Source organism: Ascaphus truei, chromosome 4, assembly GCF_040206685.1.
Source record: "Ascaphus truei isolate aAscTru1 chromosome 4, aAscTru1.hap1, whole genome shotgun sequence".
In the NCBI taxonomy this organism is placed as follows: Eukaryota; Metazoa; Chordata; class Amphibia; order Anura; family Ascaphidae; genus Ascaphus; species Ascaphus truei.
The window spans coordinates 388287359-388305279 of record NC_134486.1 but is presented as its reverse complement, the minus strand read 5'-3'; the positions used below and the strand labels follow the sequence as shown (position 1 = coordinate 388305279).

Below are 17921 nucleotides of genomic sequence, written 5' to 3'. Positions count from 1 at the left end.
TTGGTATATACAGATACATTTTTTTTAGAATAATAATGTCTGGAGTTGCATGCCCACTCCAGCAAGGGTCCTTTCCATTGCATCATTTGGGGTGGCAGGCACTGTGGGTACAAGCAAAGCAACAGGGTCTATAACAGTGTTATTCAACATTGGTTCCTAGGAATACTAGGGTTCCCTGCAATTTTCAGGTCGTTTAAAAATTGTACCAAATACAGAAGAATTGACAATGAATCTGATCAGACGCGCTATTAGAGAGGGTCGGGGTTCCTTACAATGCATCTGGTCTCAGACGCGCTATTAGAGAGGGTTGGGGTTCCATACAATGCATCTGGTCTCAGACGCGCTATTAGAGAGGGTTGGGGTTCCATACAATGCATCTGGTCTCAGATGCGCTATTAGAGCGGGTCGGGGTTCCTTACAATGCATCTGATCTCAGACGTGCTATTAAGAGTGTTGGGGTTCCTTACAATTCATCTGATCTCAGATGTGCTATTAAGAGTGTTGGGGTTCCATACAATTCATGTGGTCTCAGACATGCTATTAGAGAGTGTCGGGGTTCCTTACAATGCATCTGATATCAAATGTATTTTAATTGTGACCACAAATGATAACCATGGTAGAGAAGGGATTTAATGGCAGAGTGATTTAACTTTATTGCAGCTCTCTGTATGCCCTTATGAGCCTCGTTCAATATCACGTTAAACTTTATGGCATCAACACACAAGTTTTCATGGGAGCAATATAGATTTCATGTTTGCTTATTACATACTTTACATTGTAAGCAACAATTCAGCAACTATGCTATAGTGTTGTAATCTCTCAGTGCCTGTCCAGGGTTAACGACATTGTATCCAGTATCTATTTTTGCCGTCCCCTGTCAGATGATACTTATAACGTTTGGTGTCACAAGGTCTGCAGCTCAAAAAAATGCTCCCGCTCCAGCACCTTAAATGTTCCCCAGGGCACAGTCACTAGAGTTAATGTCATCACATAGTTCAGCTATTACTAAATACCCTGCAAATAGAAACCGAAAGCACACTGCAAATAAAAAGCAGCAGCTGGGTGTTAACAGGATAACATTGGATAGGCTGTCATTTTATAAATGGCATAAACCATGTGATACCTGTTTATTTAATAATGTACAGTACCGTTAGGACTGCCCCAGCCAGTGCATCATGTTATTAAATGGGAAATAATTGCACCTGCATTGCTTCAAATCTCAATGCGGCTTATAGTCTGTTTTGTTTTACTCAGAAACACTGCTGGATTTTAAATGTTGCTAAAAGCTATCATGTTGTAAAAGTGATGCACAAATGGATGCGTCTTTTATGCGCCAATGTGTAAAAACCCATATTCATTTGCAGTGCGGCATGTGTGAAAAATAGTGTAAGCTCTTCTGGGCAGGGACTCATTGTTTTATGTCTTATAATATTATGTCAGGTGTATTGTAAAGTGCTATGTAACTGGATGGTGCCATTTAAATAAGGATATACATACAAAACTGACGTGAGGGGGAGGAGTTAGAGGTGCATTTTGGAGTTCGGTGGCACACATGCAAATGATATGTATAGAAAATTTACTACTTGGTGCACCAAAAAATGCATCAATTATTTATGTTGTCATGGAAGTAGATTGAAACAATTCTTAATCATTCTTAAATGCATAAGAGGGTGATACTTATGTGTAAGAGAGTGTTACAAATGAAGTCTATGAGGTCCATGAAAAATATAACTTATAGTATCCCCCGTTTGCATTGTCCTCCAGTGCTTGTATTGACAAAGAGCCAATAGTAATAATAGGGGTTTCCCTTTAGGTATTTGGCTAAGGGTTTGGGAATGTAGAGGTGGTTATTTTTGCTGTGTCTGTCCTGTAGCCTTACTTGTTTGAGGTGGTAAGGAAGGTGGGAGGGAAGGGGGAAAGAGGGCTTTGTGTGGGGAGGGGGAGGGAGGCTAGTGATGTGTGAGAAGGGAGGGTGAATGTGGTGTTTATGATTAGGAAAGAGGGTGAGTGAGCTGTGTGAGTAGGGAGGATAAATGTGCATTGTGTTGAGTAAAAAGGTGAGTATGATGTGTGAAGCTGAATGTGGGGTGTACACAGAGAGAGTAGGGGTGTGTACTTGTGAAAAGGAGGGTGAGAGTATGTGTTGTGTAAGAGAGGACAGGATGAGTGAGGTCTGAAGACTAGGAATAATTTAAAAATCCTTCAGGAGTGCCCCATCTCCAAAAACGTTGGGAACCATTGACTGAGATGTATTAATATTCCATGCAGTGTAATGTTTGTTCTGTGTAGCACTGCATACATGGTTGGCATATGATAAATACATCCATACTTACCATACTTTCCATTTTTCAATTCACAGATTCTCACATTGCATCAGAAACATATGTTTCTCCTTTACACCACAGTAAACTCATTCTTGAATGGCTCCCTTCGTTTTGCCCACTGCCTTTCCTTCTATAACTTTTCCAGTTCCACATGGGTCTGAAATATATTCAACCATAGTAACTTCTCCTCTGTAGACCCTCTTTATGGAACCATTATGATACCGGGTTGACAAAAGTCAACTTTTTGAAGTCTTCATTTACTTTTTTGGGCCAGGCCCAATGAATTTTACTGTACTGCTGTATTATTGGTTTCGGTACATTAAAAAAAATATATAAAATAAAATGCAACGGCTTATTAAAAATATGCACATACCATATCCCAAGCAGCAAACACATTAGGAGACTACAGGGGCTATGTGCAAAAGTAAAAAAAGGACACCATCCAAGAAATTGGTCTAAAAATTCTCCATTATTGCCTGGGTTAATCTGCATTTGTGCAGGTGCTCCTTCTGCACTAACTTTCGCGTCAGCGCGCACTGCGGCAGCTAATGCTTCTAGCGGCAGCAACCTATTTCATTTATTGAGACGGGGGTGTCTCTACTTTTGCTCAGCACAGCAGTAAAAGAATAAAAGTAAATACTTAACTTATTAGTTAACGTTTATACCTCTGTTTTGCCCTTTTTTTTAACCGCCACCTAAAAGATGAGCGTAACGTGTCAATATTCTTTAAAAAAATCAGTTTAGCGCCAATATTGGTAAGTACGTTAATTATCAAGCAATGTCCACACTTCTGGATAACATTTTAGAGAGACCATTTGACTAAAGTGTAAAAGGCATAATTAACAGACATTTAAGTTTACAACCAAACTAATATACATATATCAAAACGAATAAATAAGCCTGCAACTAACTAGAAAAACGACACAAAATTGATATAATCAAAAAGTGAGATCAAAAAGTGAGATCAATATTGTATGAGAAAAGAAAGAAAAAGAAACCCACTAAAAGCACTCAAGCAATAATAAATGACGATAAGATTTATTCAATGAAAAAAACACATGAATTACACAAAATCTTAAAACAGTCCCCTTGGAACCCCTAAAATATTAATTCTGGTTTATGCACAGAGGATAAATATATCATGTTCTGAAATAGAAGGTCAAGAAATATTGTGCAGAATGAATAAAACCAGAAAATGAATGTATCCTGCCCGTGTATCTATAGACCGGCCGGTCAAAAAAAGGGGGATCTAAAACTGGATACTAAGGTGCTCTACCTGTATACAATAATATAGTACCACTCAATCACCAACAACAGGTAATAATGTGTGCAAATAATCACAGTAAAGGAACCATGCTAGATTTCCTCAATAGTCACCACAAGTTGAGAAGCATGAAAGTCCTGGGAGGAAAATTGAGTGATAACGATGTTGTAGAGATAAGTATCCAGAAATGATCCAGAGCCAGGTTAGGGGGTTCCCGGGAAAGTACAAACACAGCCCCGACGTACGTTTCGCTACCCCTTGCTTCGTCCGGGGGCTTGATACCTATACCTATAATAAATATATATATAGCATATATATTTATTTAAATACCTGTTTATACACAGTATATACCTGTATATCGATAAAGAGAAAAACAGATATCTGTAGGTATTGAAGAAATAAAACATATTCATATTTATTTAAGTCATGACATCTACTCACATTTTTCATTTATTTAGTCAACCTAAATATTTTGCTTTTTGTGTGCATATTAAAATGCCTTTATTATAAATGAGTAAATGTTAACAATAATTAACCACTCACAATGTAGGTCTCCTCTGTTTCATTTAAACCAATTCACTACACGGGCTAGGAATAATTAGAATTGCATTACATTCCTGCAATCTATTAAAGATAAGATTGCATTTATAAAGTGCAAGATAAATTAGCGACAAACTCAGTGATTAAGCTATGTAAGTTAATAGCATGAAGGTGTGAACGCTAAAAAGTAGTTAAGTAAATAGCCCCCTACCAGTCTAGTGCTGAATTGCTTGTGTTGATTTGAGCTATTCATTATATGTGTGGCTTTCACTGAACAGCAGTGATTATTATACTGAATGTTAAATCTTTCTGGCTTGATGGATTTATGGCACTTGGTGCAGCAGCTGCTACTGTATTTGGTGAATAACCAACACTTAAAAATCACAACTCCCTATCGGGATTCCACAATTTCATTGAGAGCTGCTCATTAATATATACAGATCTACTCATTAAAAAAAAACATTCAGCAAACAAACATGGTACCGTTATTCTCAGTTTCATGTTCACACCACACATCTTTAACCTCCATGTTAATCACTAGTTGCATTAGAATAGGCTATAACCAACTGGGAAATACAGGAGGTGGGTGCTGTGTGGTGCATATGGGTGGGTGCTGTGTGGTGCGTATGGGTGGGCTTCGCTGTGTCAGATCTGTGCTACGACTGGAAGAATAATATGAGAAACATATGTTTGAATCTCCCCATTTACACCAGTCTCTAAAAAAAAAAAAAATTAGTAGACGGGACTAACATGACTACAACATGATCATGTTTAATATGAGACAGCGACATTGAGAACTATTAATAATGGCTGCTATGCAGGATCTACTTTCACAATTATATTGTACTCATAATGTATGTCCATCTGCGTTCAAGGCCATACTATTGGGGTATGTTTCAGTGAGCTGAAATTCTACCATCAAGAGAAATTAAGATTTAATTAACTATTGGGGTATGTTTCTGTGAGTTGATAGGCAGACCCCTCCCTTAATTGTTATTCAATTGCATGTGATCAGAGTACTTAAGACAGAATATCATGGCTTTGTCCCATCTTATAGTGTAACATCAAAAGTGTGTGGCAGAGTTAATTTTGGAGTTGAAATTGGAGGTGGAGATTGGAGGAAGATCAGGACTTTGCACAACAACTTTGCAACTGTGAGAACTTTACTTTCAATACGCTGTGATTCTTTGTACTCTTTCTAACCACCAGTACCTGGGAAGTCTCTCCTCGTGCCTCTCACTATGCCCTCCCTATTGCTTTTTCTGTTTACTGTTTCCTTACTCCTTTGTGAATGTCTCTGTTCTCTCCAATTTCCCCACTCCCCACTGCACCATTATTTATACACCTTTCTTCCATCAACTTCTTTACCCCTCAATAAAAAACACCCACACAAATCCTCTATTCACACCCTTTATCTACTACTTCCTGCTGCTGGGGATCTCCCATAAGCCTGAACCCAGACATACACACCTGATCTCACCCATGCCTCCCTGCCATCTCTTCCCCTGTAAATTGTGTTAACCCTCTCATTTTAATACTGACTAACCTTAAAACTCACCCCACAAAGCATCCCAATTGCCTGCACTCATGGCTATTCACCCACACTCAGTCACTCCTACCACCCATTGTGGCCAAGCACTGCCATCTACAGCACTTACTCCCTCACCTGCTGTCTCTGTAAATTCCCCATCAAACCTCTTAGATTATAAGCTCTCCGGGGCAGGGATTTCGGTACATTTAAAAAAAAATATAAAATTAAATGCTGCCTCTTATTAAAAATATGCACATACCATATCTCAAGCAGCAAACACATTAGGAGACTACGGGGGCTATGTGCAAAAGTAAAAAAAGAGGTACTGCTGGATATTGATTTAATTCCACCTTTGTATAAAGATGACCATTGAGGAATCTGTCTTTTGAGGGGTATGAATCACACTTCCTGTACTTGTTTTTGCACAGACAGATGATCCTGATTGCCCCTAGCAGATGTTCTCCATAGAGTTATATGTTACATAGTGAGTTTTGTAGGGTAATCTTTGACTCTAAAATGGTTTGCATATAATCTCCAGATAGTCCGTTTCCCAGGGCTATGAATCACAGTGACTGTACACAGTCTAATACAGACAATAGATTCTAATTGCCCCATGTTAGATACTCATATAAAGATTGATTCCTCTATAAATAGTTGTAAATACAACTATCTTTGGTAGAGAGTGTTAATAACATTGCGATCAGACTTTGCAATAGTAATCACATTCGTGTGATAACTTGAGTGCGGGTATGAATCAAAAAGCGCATGTACATAGTAGGTACATAGCGTATGATTCTGATTACTCCACTTATAGAAGTTAAAGCTTAGCAATCAGAATCATCTGTCAGTAACAAGTACAGGAAGTGTGATTCATACCCCTCAAAAGACAGATTCCTCAATGGTCATCTTTATACAAAGGTGGAATTAAATCAATATCCAGCAGTACCTCTTAAAATACAAATAGGCCAGCATTGTGTATAGAGGACACAGGATATCAGTAGAGACAAATTATCTCTTTCTGTTACATTTAAGCTTGTATAAGTACCTAATGCTCAGTATTTGCAATAGGCTCAGACTGGCTGTTTTATACCTTTGCCAGTTCTGCCACTTTATTGATCAAAGTGAAGAGTATAGGAATGCATCATCATTCTAAAGGATACTCATTTACAACTACTGTCTACTCTACTTGAAGAGACATACAGATGTTTGTGACTCAGTAATAGTTGTGAGATTTACTCTCTGTATTACCAAGACGCAGATAGGTTCATCAATTATCAGCACGTATCAGCATTAGGCATCTATAGGTAAAAGCAACAAGTATATAAAGAGGAGTTTGGAGATTATATGCAAACCACTCCAGAGTCAAAGTTTATCCTACAAGACTCTCTATGTAACATATAACTATGTGGAGAACATTTGCTAGGGGCAATCAGAATCATCTGTCTGTGCAATAACAAGCACAAAAAAGTGTGATTCATACCCTCAAAAGACAGATTCCTTAATGGTCATTACAATACGGAGAAGGAGTGACTCAGTGAGTAAAGATACTGACTAGCACTGAGTTTGAAGCAGGGAAACCTGGTTCAATTCCTTGTGTTGGCTCTTTGTGACCTTGGGTAAGTCACTTTATCTCCCTGTGCCGCAGGCACCAAAAACATAGAGTGTAAACTCCACAGGGCAGGGATCTGTGCCTGCAAAATGTCTCTGTAAAGCGCTACGTAAAACTAACAGCTATTATTTCTATTAGTAGTATTAGTAGTATTAGTAGTAGTAGTAGTAGTAGTAGTATTATACAAAGGTGGAATAAAACCACTATCAAGCAGTGCCTCTTAAAATACAAATTTTAAGAGGCCAGCATTGTGTAAAGAGAACACAGTATATCAATGGAGACTAATAATCTCTTTCTGTTACCATTAATGCTTTGTATTTACAACAGGCTAAGACTGGATGTTTTACACCATTGCCAGTTCTGCCACTTTATTGATCAAAGTGTAGAGTATAGGAATGTATCATAATTCTAAAGGATACTCTTCTGCAACTATTGTCTACTCTATTTGAAGAGACATACAGATGTGTGTTTACTCAGGAATAGCTGTGTGATATACTTTCTGTATTACCAAGCCACAGATAGGTTCACCAATTATCAGCACCTATCAGTATTGGGCATCTATAGGTAAAAGTAATAAGTATATCAAGGTTTCTTTGGTTTACCAGTGAGTGGAGTTTCCGACATTACTACGGTCGGCATTTAGCCAGTTAAGTTGGGATCGAGGATTTCATGTACGTTCACTATTACTAGGGTTTGCTATAAGCCGTGTTACATCTTACCATCACCTCCCATTTTAATAGTTTTTAAAGTTTGAGTGTAATAAGTATTTGATGTATTGAAATGATTTTACTTTATTTATATGTGATCTCACCAATAACCTATACATTGGTGCCCTTAAATTCTGTACCCGTTACTAATCAGTCTAATCACTGTTAGTCCTAAGGAATACAGGTTAACTGTACAAAGTGATACCTTAGCTGGGACGCATATCAGCAAACCAGTTGCCATTGGGGTATTTTCAGAGAGCCCCCATTCAAAGGATCTCTCTCTTCCCCATGCCCCATGAGTTGTGTCCAATTACCAAGCTTCCTAGTAAGCTTATATATCCTGGGTGAGCACCCTACAGGTAGAGCAAGCTTTCTCTATTCGTTTGTTTTACAATATGTAACCCTCTGTAAAATGTACATAGCACACACTGACACTGCCCCCTGTCAGACTCCCCTAAAGTCTGCACTGAGCATGTGACTAATAATGGACATGACAGCACCCACTGACAAAGGATGTTGATAGGAGGGACTAACTAGAGAGGAGTCTTTAAGAGAGGCTGGCGGAGCATGCAGGGGCAGAGCTGCTGGAGCCTGAGGAATCTGAGGAATGACCATTGGTGAACGAGAGCCAGTCAATGATTCACCTGAGTTAGCGGGCGCTGGCTGGAGAGAGTGCGTCGACCAGACAACAGGGCCCAGCAGAGCGCCCATTGGAAAGCAGCCGGAGGCACGAACACCGTCACAGGGGATCCTCAATGGAAGGATTTGCAAAGTACAGGCCTGCTACACTGCTACAGTAAATGAGAGCTCCAATGGTGTGCCGGCACTATCACACAGGCCTACAGACTCAGGATTGGGTGGCCATAGGGAAAGACACTGACACACAACCGGGCTGCGCTTATTGGGGAGTGTGATGTTTTCTATGTAATGTGAATGCAGTTAATGATCCTTCTGTTGAGGCTCATGATGTACCTGAGCAGCTAGTTCTAATCACTTTATAAATGCCATTGAAATATAAACATTGCTGTAGTCTGCCTCCCTTTTGTTTGGTTTAGGACCAGAGGGGAACAACGTATAGAAGGAAGAGGACTCAGGCTTCCACCTCCAGCAGTAGGTGTCAGTCTGAGGCAAATTAGAGGGGGTTACAAATACATCATCTTAGTCTTTAGGGTCTGATAAATATCTTTACGTGTGGAATTACTGATGGTAATTGAACCCTCTGCTGTGATTTATTGCCAAATACTAATGTGAGGATACATCCTTTAAACAATTAATACACTATCTAAATACTTGTACAACTGTTCCTATCTTCAGAATCTGTTTGTATCTATCTGCTCAGTTTCATGCAGTGATAATTAGAATGAGTACCTTCTGGAGTACCTTACTTCCCCTACTTCTGGACTGCATTCAGTCACATCCAGAAGCCATTAAAGGCTGCACATGGTTTATTTACTAAAGTCTACCAGTTGCAAAACCAATACAGTACAAAACTGCACCATATTTATCACAATTAACAAAAATTAATTCCATAGAAATGATTGGGATTTCCCCAATTCCTTGATTAAAGCTCTTGCACTGGTTTTGTCCCAGTTTGATACATGACTTAACATGCCTCGAGTCTGTGCTCTACCTGGAGTACCAAGAACCACAACACACCACTTTTGTAGCTGGTAGACTTAGAAAAATTAGCCCTTTAAAGTCTAAGGTCCACTAATGTGTACAAGAAAACGCACTGCACATGTATTAACTTTACAAAATAGACTAGTGAATGCAGTTTTACGCGTAGTTATTTTTTTTACATGTTAGTAAATCAAACAGAATACATACACATACACATACACATCTCAACCCCCTTATAACGCTGTGCTTGGGGTCCAGGGAATCACATCGCGTTATAAGCGGATCGCGTTAGAAATAATGTACAATTGCATGCTTTGTACAATAAAGTATTTAAGATACCAATAATCGTGTTGTAAAGTAATCATAAATACGAAAATTGGGAGCCGCGCTTGCTCTGCGTTATAAGCGGATTCGCATTGTAACGGGGTTGAGCTGTGTGTGCGTGTGTGTTCTTTTGTTGAAACAATTTACCATTATCAATATTTGATGTATTATGTAAACATTTATATATATAACTTATTCATTTAGTATTAATACCACAAGGAGTAAGGAAATAATGTAGATATTATGGAAATTGTAATATATTAACATAATAATCATAAAGTCTGTGTACAAGTGAGCACGCCAGACACCAGGTCAAAACGTCAGCAAATGCTATACACTCCTGGGCACTACAATATATTCCATGCCAGAGCAGCTTCCAGTGTATCGGATTTACATGCTGCTGTTTATACTTAATAAGCCCCATTAAAAGTGCCCTTTGGGTTGAAAGTACCAAAAGCTGACAAGACACAAGCAAGCCAGTTAGGATGTTAAGTAAAACAAATATGGAACGTTCAGCAACAGAAGCATCGACACAAAGACAAAGCAAACCCCAGCGTATGTGCAATAACAAATGTGACCATGTGTACACATGTAAATGTATGAGATATGTTTGATTGTGGGAGCTCCAATAAAAAATAATACAAACAAAAAAGAAAGCGCCCTGTGTTCTCCTGTAATGCGGAGATGTATCCAATTTATATCAATTTAATTGTAACTTTTTTCCATTGAAGGAGTTTGCGAGATATTAATTATCATGGTGGTCCATGGGAACTAGAAGTATCAATACATAGCTACAACCATGTATATTTATTCGAATTAGGGTTTCAAGGTAAAACTGATGCAATGGTTAAACTTTGGGGGGGGGTCCCTCTTTTTTTCACCAGAACAGAAAGCCCATTTACCTGACCCAATTGAGTGGCAGGCAGTGAAAGTCCTTATTTGATCTTTCCTATACAGTAAATACACAGCTCATCTCCTGTCTGTGGAAGGCCCACCAGGCCCTATTTACCCAAGGTACTTTTAAGGGAATAGATGACTGTGAGCAGGGGACAGTTCTGTCACTGGCACACAGAGAGCTGTCAGAAGTGGCCTCGGAAGGCACCCAGCTGGCATCATGTTACCAGTGCTCCTGCACTGTTTACACACCGAGTGGTTTCTGTCGCAGAGCAGTGTTCTTTGATAGATATGAATTGCCACTGTATTTTCCTATCTCCTTGGCCACAGGCTGCATTCTCCACGCTGGCGAGAAGGGTGTAACCAGACAAAACCCGTTCAGCTCACAATGACGGGGGAGGGCTTGTGTAGCATTGTTTTCTAATTACATCCTGCACTAATTTTGATACCGTTTTCTGGATCGATGTGCACATGATTCATTGCTATTTGTGCTGAAGGAGTAGCCCGGTTTGTGGTTACCTTTCTGGCCTCAGCTCCTTGTTAATTTGCTCTCCCTAGGGTTCGGAAAGCAGGGCGCCTATTCAACATTCTGGGAAGTCACTTTCCCCTGGATGGGAAAGATTTGAGCCCCGTTCACTTGAAAGGCTAGGAAAAGACATATTGACATTGAAAAGGGGCCAAAGGAGTGTATTCTGTAAGGTGTGATGACGTGCTGTGGCATGAAACGTCCCATTGACTTTAATGGAGCCTTTCCTGCGATAGCTCGTCATCTGCCCTTATCCCATCTAAGGGTCTTAGAGTTCAAAAGCAAACTATTTTCTTGTACCTGCATTATCCTACTTTGTAAAGTGTGGCGTACAAACAATATTGGGGTTCTATGGCCTAAGGTAAGCGCATGTGATGGGTTATCGCACGAAATACCCCATTGGCTTTAACGGGCTTTTCCTGTGATAGGAAGTCATCCTCGTTTATCACACCTTACAGAATAAGGGCTTGTGTATGAAGGCAAAAGAATTGCACATAGAGTACATGAAATCAATCGGATTTTATTTATTGGATACAGTACATATCGGGGGTTACTTACTAAAGTCTTCCGGCTGCAAAACTTGGGGGGAAAAGTCTGTGCAAAAAAATTCCACCAAATTTACCAGAGGAAAAACTTCCATTCAAAGGGATTCCTTTTCTTTGATGAATGCGGCTTTGTTTTTTGCACTCTTTCCCCCCACTTTAGTAACTACACACACACCTGATCTCAGAAGTTCTATTAGAGAGGGTTGGGGTTCCATACAATGCATCTGATCTCAGACACGCTATTAGAGAGGTTTGGGGTTCCCCAGAATTTCACAATATGATTATAGGGTCCCTTAACCCCAAAAAGTTTGAAAGACACTGTTGTAGAGGATTCAAAGACTTTGTGGCATCTGTTCCTGTATTCGACACTACCAGAAGACTATTTCATGGACCTGCTTCTCTTATTTTAGTTTCCGAGCATGACCTCTTGCTCTGGTGTTTCATTGATGCGTGAAAATGGATGTAAAAATAAACTCGTCCTTCAAATTAAAAGAAGACCTTTGTCGTCATGTACAACAATATCCAAGAACAACTGTCACCACTAGCTATCCCAGCCTGCAACAATTCCAGGGTTCCTCACTATTACCTTTAGAACAGCTGTGAGGTTTGGGAATCCTTGAACAAAAATATGGCATTTCAATGTTAACTTTCTAACTAACTTCAGTGAGCGAGACTGATGCCCTGGGGGCTAATAATGGTAAACATAAGTGGGACTGCCTTTCTAGCAATAAGACTCTCACCAAACGAGTGAAACTTGGCAGGCCTTTACTCTTGGCAGTGGGACGTTACCGTTTCCTCCACTTTCTGCCCTTTCTTTTTATGTGTTTTATTTCCTTTTACCGGGAGAATATTCCTGGCCATTTTTCAAGGAGCGATCATAATGAAAAAAAAAACAGTTAATGCCGCCAAAGGAGAGACTGAAGGGGCTGCAACAGATCATGTAACATTAAATCTATAAAGAGCTCGCTCTCGTTGGTTATCACAAACTGCAGAAAGCCTACAGTATACTCCTCCAGGATCAATAATGTTCTAGAGCAGGGGTGCGCCAACTCCATTCGTCAAGGGCCACAAACAGGTCATGTTTTCAGGATATCCCTGCTTCAGCACAGGTGGCTCAATCAGTGGCTCAGTCCAAGACTGATTCACTGATTGAGCCATATGTGCTGAAGCAGGGATTTCCTGAAAACCTGACCTGTTGGTGGCCCTTGAGGACTGGGGTTGGCGCACCCCTGCTCTAGTGGCACTTCAAACAAAAGACATCCATGTAACTGTGTTCCCAGTCATTAGACCTTTGTTACAATCTCAAGACAAAGACACGATAACAGGCACTGACAAATTGATCTTACACTAATGTGGGCTCTTGTAACTGTAATGGGATGCGTATAAGGTTTTCCAAGCTCTGTTCACACTATTACAGATGTTGCTGCTGTTATTGCTCCCGCTATCGCGTTCCAGCGGGACACACACAACGCGCTAGCAACCGCCATTCTCAATGCATCAGCCATGTGCAAAGGGGTGTGGCTATCTTTAAAAGGGGGTGGGGCCCAATCACCAATGGGTGCAATAAAGCCTGCTACATGTATATCTATAAAGAACTCTCAGTCCCCATCCTATGGCAAAGTTACACTTCTTCAGGACCACTGCACTCCTAATAGACACTGCACTCCTTAAAGAGACAGTCCAACCTAGCATGGCAAAAACACCGCCTGTCTGTGTTATTGGCTTCCTTAAGAGGTCATACTATATTGTCCGAAAGAATTCAAATCACCTTAAAGTGGCTGTTTGGGCTTATTTGTACACTGAACAAATAAATATGTGTAGTATTTCAGCGGGAACACTTCATTCAAGCGTATGAGCTATTGATGTATATCTGTTTGACTGAAAACGGCAACATCATTTGCGAACGAAGAACAAAGCAAAAATAACAATGCGCGCGCGGCTCTGAAAACAGCAAACAGTCTTATCACTAAAAGACATTAGCATGTAGAAAACATTTTATTTACCACGGAAAATGGAAAACTTTTTTTTTTTTTCTGTAATGTGTCGATCGGCACTATTTCACCAGTTCACTGTTGTCCTAGCAGAAACTGCCCTGTTAAATTCTAAATCAATCCCCCCCCTTTGCTTCCCAGAAGCAGCGACACAACAGGTTACACCGCTGCAGGATTCACAGTGCATCACAGGCACCTCAGCAGCAAGTGGGTTAAACAGGTGCCAGAACATCACCTACCTTGACGAAAAGTTCAATGTCGGGGTCCTTTTCCTCCCCATTAGCCTGAGTGGAGTCTGTCATTTTTATTGTTCACAAAAAAGAAAAAAAAAGAAAGCCTCGCTGGTAATTTCTCAGTCCAATTAATAATTGAATACCAGTCCTGTCCCTTCGTTTCTTTGGTGTCCGCAGAACCAATCCTCACAACACGTCTGCCTTGCACCTGCACATGCGTGATGTTACATGAGAGAGAGAGAGAGACCCCTTATTTAACGTATGAACCCCTTTTTGTCCCGCGAAGTTCAGCGCAGAAAATGGACAGGTTGCAGGAGAGAGGTCACATCCTTCTTCCTCTGTTTGTTTCCTTTGATGTTGAAGCAGTTTGAGAGAGCAACAAGTTCTCCCGCTGCTGCGTTGGTTACAGTATTCTCATCTGTCAGAGATCCTGCTCACGCTGACAGACCAAAATAACCCCGAGCCAAATGAGAGGGGTGTGGTTAAGTGACTAGGGACGGGCCGGCTTACATTGACTGCATGTGTGTGTGACACAGTGTGCCTCCACGCGCAGCTTCGCCTGCAGTAGATATATGCTAATCAGAGGTGACACTACTTTTGGTATTGATGTACCTGGCTCCTTTCTATAGCATGTTACCCAATGCAGTTTTACATTAACCTTGTTGCCAGGAATGCATTGGAGCTGAAGGAGTGGCTCAGTGAGCAAATGCACGGACTGATAGCAACAGTAGGGAGTTTGAAGCATGGGAACCTGGTTCAATCCTCAGTGTCTGCTGCTGGTGACATTGGATAAGTCACTTTACCTCCCTGTTCCTCAGGCACCAACAACATAGATTGTTAGCTCATCAGAACAGGCATCTGTAAAAATCCTACTGTACAGTATGTACAATGCTCCTTATCACATACTATGTTTTTAATTGAGTCCCATTCGGAGAAAAGGACTATATAAAATATTAATCCTTATTTTATTATAGGAAAGCAGACCAGAATTTAATTTGACTTTGTTTTTGAGTAACATTACCTTTATTCACATGCGTTTTGTGAAAATTGATTTTTATATTCTGGGAGAATATTGCTGTAATGTGATTTCACGCGTGTACTTTCAAAAGTGACCGATCATACACTTTCTTATTCTTACTTGGTTAATTGCCACAAGTTTTCAACAATTGCTCCCAAATAATTAGATACTTATTAAAACATAGCAAAATATTTCTATTTTATTAATGGCTCTTAATATTCAGTCTATTTTATTAGACATACGAAAAGAACTAAAGCAAACGTAAGGAAATAAAATAGGCAAGTGGGGTCTTTTGTAATATACAGGCATACCCCGGTTTAAGGACACTCACTTTAAGTACACTCGCGAGTAAGGACATATTTTTAATAGCACCATTCCCCCGTGTCCGTACGCTCGTTTCGCGAGTACGGCACTTATTCTGCCCTGCAGACCGCCGTAGCATTGACGCGCTGATTCCCCTTGCCCAATAGGCAAACGGCAGCTCGCGCATGCGCCTGTCAGCACGTCCTGAACAGCAATACCGGCTCCCTACCTGTACCGAAGCATCAATAAGTGGGAAAAAGGGAGTGCTTCACTTTAAGTACATTTTTGCTTTACATACATGCTCCGGTCCCATTGCGTACGTTAATGCGGGGTATGCCTGTATTATAATTGCGCATTAGAATTGTGCTTAGACAAACTGAGGGATATCATTAATTCAGTAGAAGATGTACTTTAATGTTCTATAGCTACATTAGGTCATTTGTTATACTTTAAGTTTACTAAGAGCACATAAATAACAAAAGTAAAAATACTGTTCATTCAAGGCAGTTTCACGAAACCAGAGGTGGCCAACTCCTAGGCCCATCCATAGGTTATGTGCCACCCTTCAGCAAGAAATAATACGGACGCCTCCCAAACCCGCCCCCAAAAAATGTTCCATCCCCCCCAAAAAAAAAACTTGCCCAATTTTTTTTACCAAATTAATATTTTCCTCTTAGGTAAGAAGCAGGGGGTCTCGAAAGCTGAACCGCATTAATTTCAGCTCTGGGGACCCCCTGCTTCCTGAGATACTTACCTTTTTTGGTGCTGGTATCTACTGTACTGCTCATGTTTAGATGTCACATCACATGGGCCAATAGGAAGCTGTGACATCATAGGCGGCTTCCTATTGGTCCATGTGACCAGGGGCTTTAAACCTGAGCAGGCCATACCGGCACCCCCTAAGAAGGTAAGTATCTCAGGAAGCAGGGGGTCCCCGGAGCTTAAATCAGTGCGGTTCAGCCCTGGGGACCTCCAGGTTGAAACCCACATATAGTATAAAAAAATTCACAGGAAAGCAGCAGTGCCCCTAGGTGGTGCCTTACCCAAGGTATGCCTAGGGACGGGCCTGCCAACTGCAGTCCTGAAGGACCAGAATGACTGAGCCACTGATTGAGCCACCTGTGCTGAAGCAGGGATATCCTTAAACTCTGACCTGTTGGTGGCTCTTGAGGACTGGAGTTGGCCACTCCTGCACTAAATGATGCAGGCAAACCTCCATGTATATGACACTTCATACAAACAGCTCACACGGTTTGAACATAGCGGGGGGTCATTTATCAAAGTCTTCCCACTGCAAAACTGGAGCAAAAACACGAAACCAAGATTTTCAATGAAATAAAAATCACATTGTTTTCAATGGTAATGTTTTTTTTTTAGTAATGGGGGGCAGTTTCTTTGCCTCTCTTTTGCAGCTGAGAGACTTTGATAAAAAAAAAAAAAAAGCTTGTACAGTATGCTCCCACCAGATAATGTTCTTTTTAGTAAATCCAGCACTTTTGCAGACTACAAACTATGTAACCATAAAAGATCAGTGGGTATCTTTACCGCACGGCATCCAGGGAGTGCCGTGTATCACATTACAAAAAAATCATTCGGGCAATAAATTCTCACCCAGAGTTATTTGAAACATGCGTGTCTTAGCGTTAATGTGTCCAGGTTCTGCTATTGTTGTGACATCAATATGCAATCTGCAGAGTGGTTTTCCGGAACAATTACGTAGGACTTCTTTTGTAGGAGTAGAGCTCACTCAACATGAGTAAGCCCCATCATATCTGTCATATTATAAGGCCTTTATATCCCCATAAATTCAATCTGCTAAAGGTGCAGCATGCTCAAAGTGTCCCAGGTTATTTTCAGAATTGGTGAGTGTGACTGGGACATCTGCTTTTTTTTTTTTTTAAAGTGCAGTGAAGTTTCAAAGGTCACCTAGCAACATCCTGAGCTAGTGGGCTATTTCCGGGAACATCTTTACAGTCGACCTATAAAACGGGCAGCTTGTAGTGCTTACGAGGCCTGAAGAAGTATGACCCGTGATGACTTCATTCCACATCATTCTCAGGGGTCCATTTACTAAAGTGTCATATCTATTAACATTCTGTTATGCCTACTGTCTGTACTTCAGTGAACAGGCCTTCAGTGCTGGAAGAGTCTACAAAACACCACATGGTAAGTACATCCCCCACAGGGTAACTGTGTTGGCATTGACATTATTGGTTGGACTATCAATGAACTGAAATAATCTTGGGTGTTCAATTGGCCCCTTTATTCCCATGTGGGTGCATTGCATGCCCCTTATGGCCGAACGGGTTAAATTATCCCTATTATGAGAAATACCTTTACTGTTGCACTCTTACAGTGCGTATAGCAGTAGTGGAAATATTTCCATGATTATTGCCTCTAAAGAAAAAACTCAAACGTATGGAATGATAGTATGAGAGTAGCGCTGTCATGTGCGCTGATTCCGGTAAGGGGAGGTAAGTATGGATCCTGAG

General features: G+C 40.6%; 1 protein-coding gene and 1 long non-coding RNA gene across 5 annotated transcripts in view; one reads left to right on the top strand and one right to left on the bottom strand.

The window, feature by feature from the left end:
* The window catches only part of CLIC5 (chloride intracellular channel 5), a 191804-nt gene that overhangs the window by 60535 nt on the left and 113348 nt on the right, over window positions 1–17921 (bottom strand). The window contains exon 1 of one of the 4 annotated variants that reach the window (XM_075598546.1): window positions 14115–14548. The exons of the other annotated variants lie outside the window; for them this stretch is intronic. Coding sequence (XP_075454661.1) covers window positions 14115–14177 — 63 coding nt within the window. The 5' untranslated portion in view covers window positions 14178–14548. Of the gene's footprint in view, window positions 1–14114; window positions 14549–17921 lie in introns of those variants that run through there. 4 annotated transcript variants of the gene reach the window in all.
* LOC142492188 (uncharacterized) overlaps window positions 17399–17921 on the top strand; it is a 30827-nt gene continuing 30304 nt past the window's right edge. The window contains exon 1 of the long non-coding RNA XR_012800800.1: window positions 17399–17595. This is a non-coding gene — a long non-coding RNA (uncharacterized LOC142492188). The remainder of the gene's footprint in view (window positions 17596–17921) is intronic.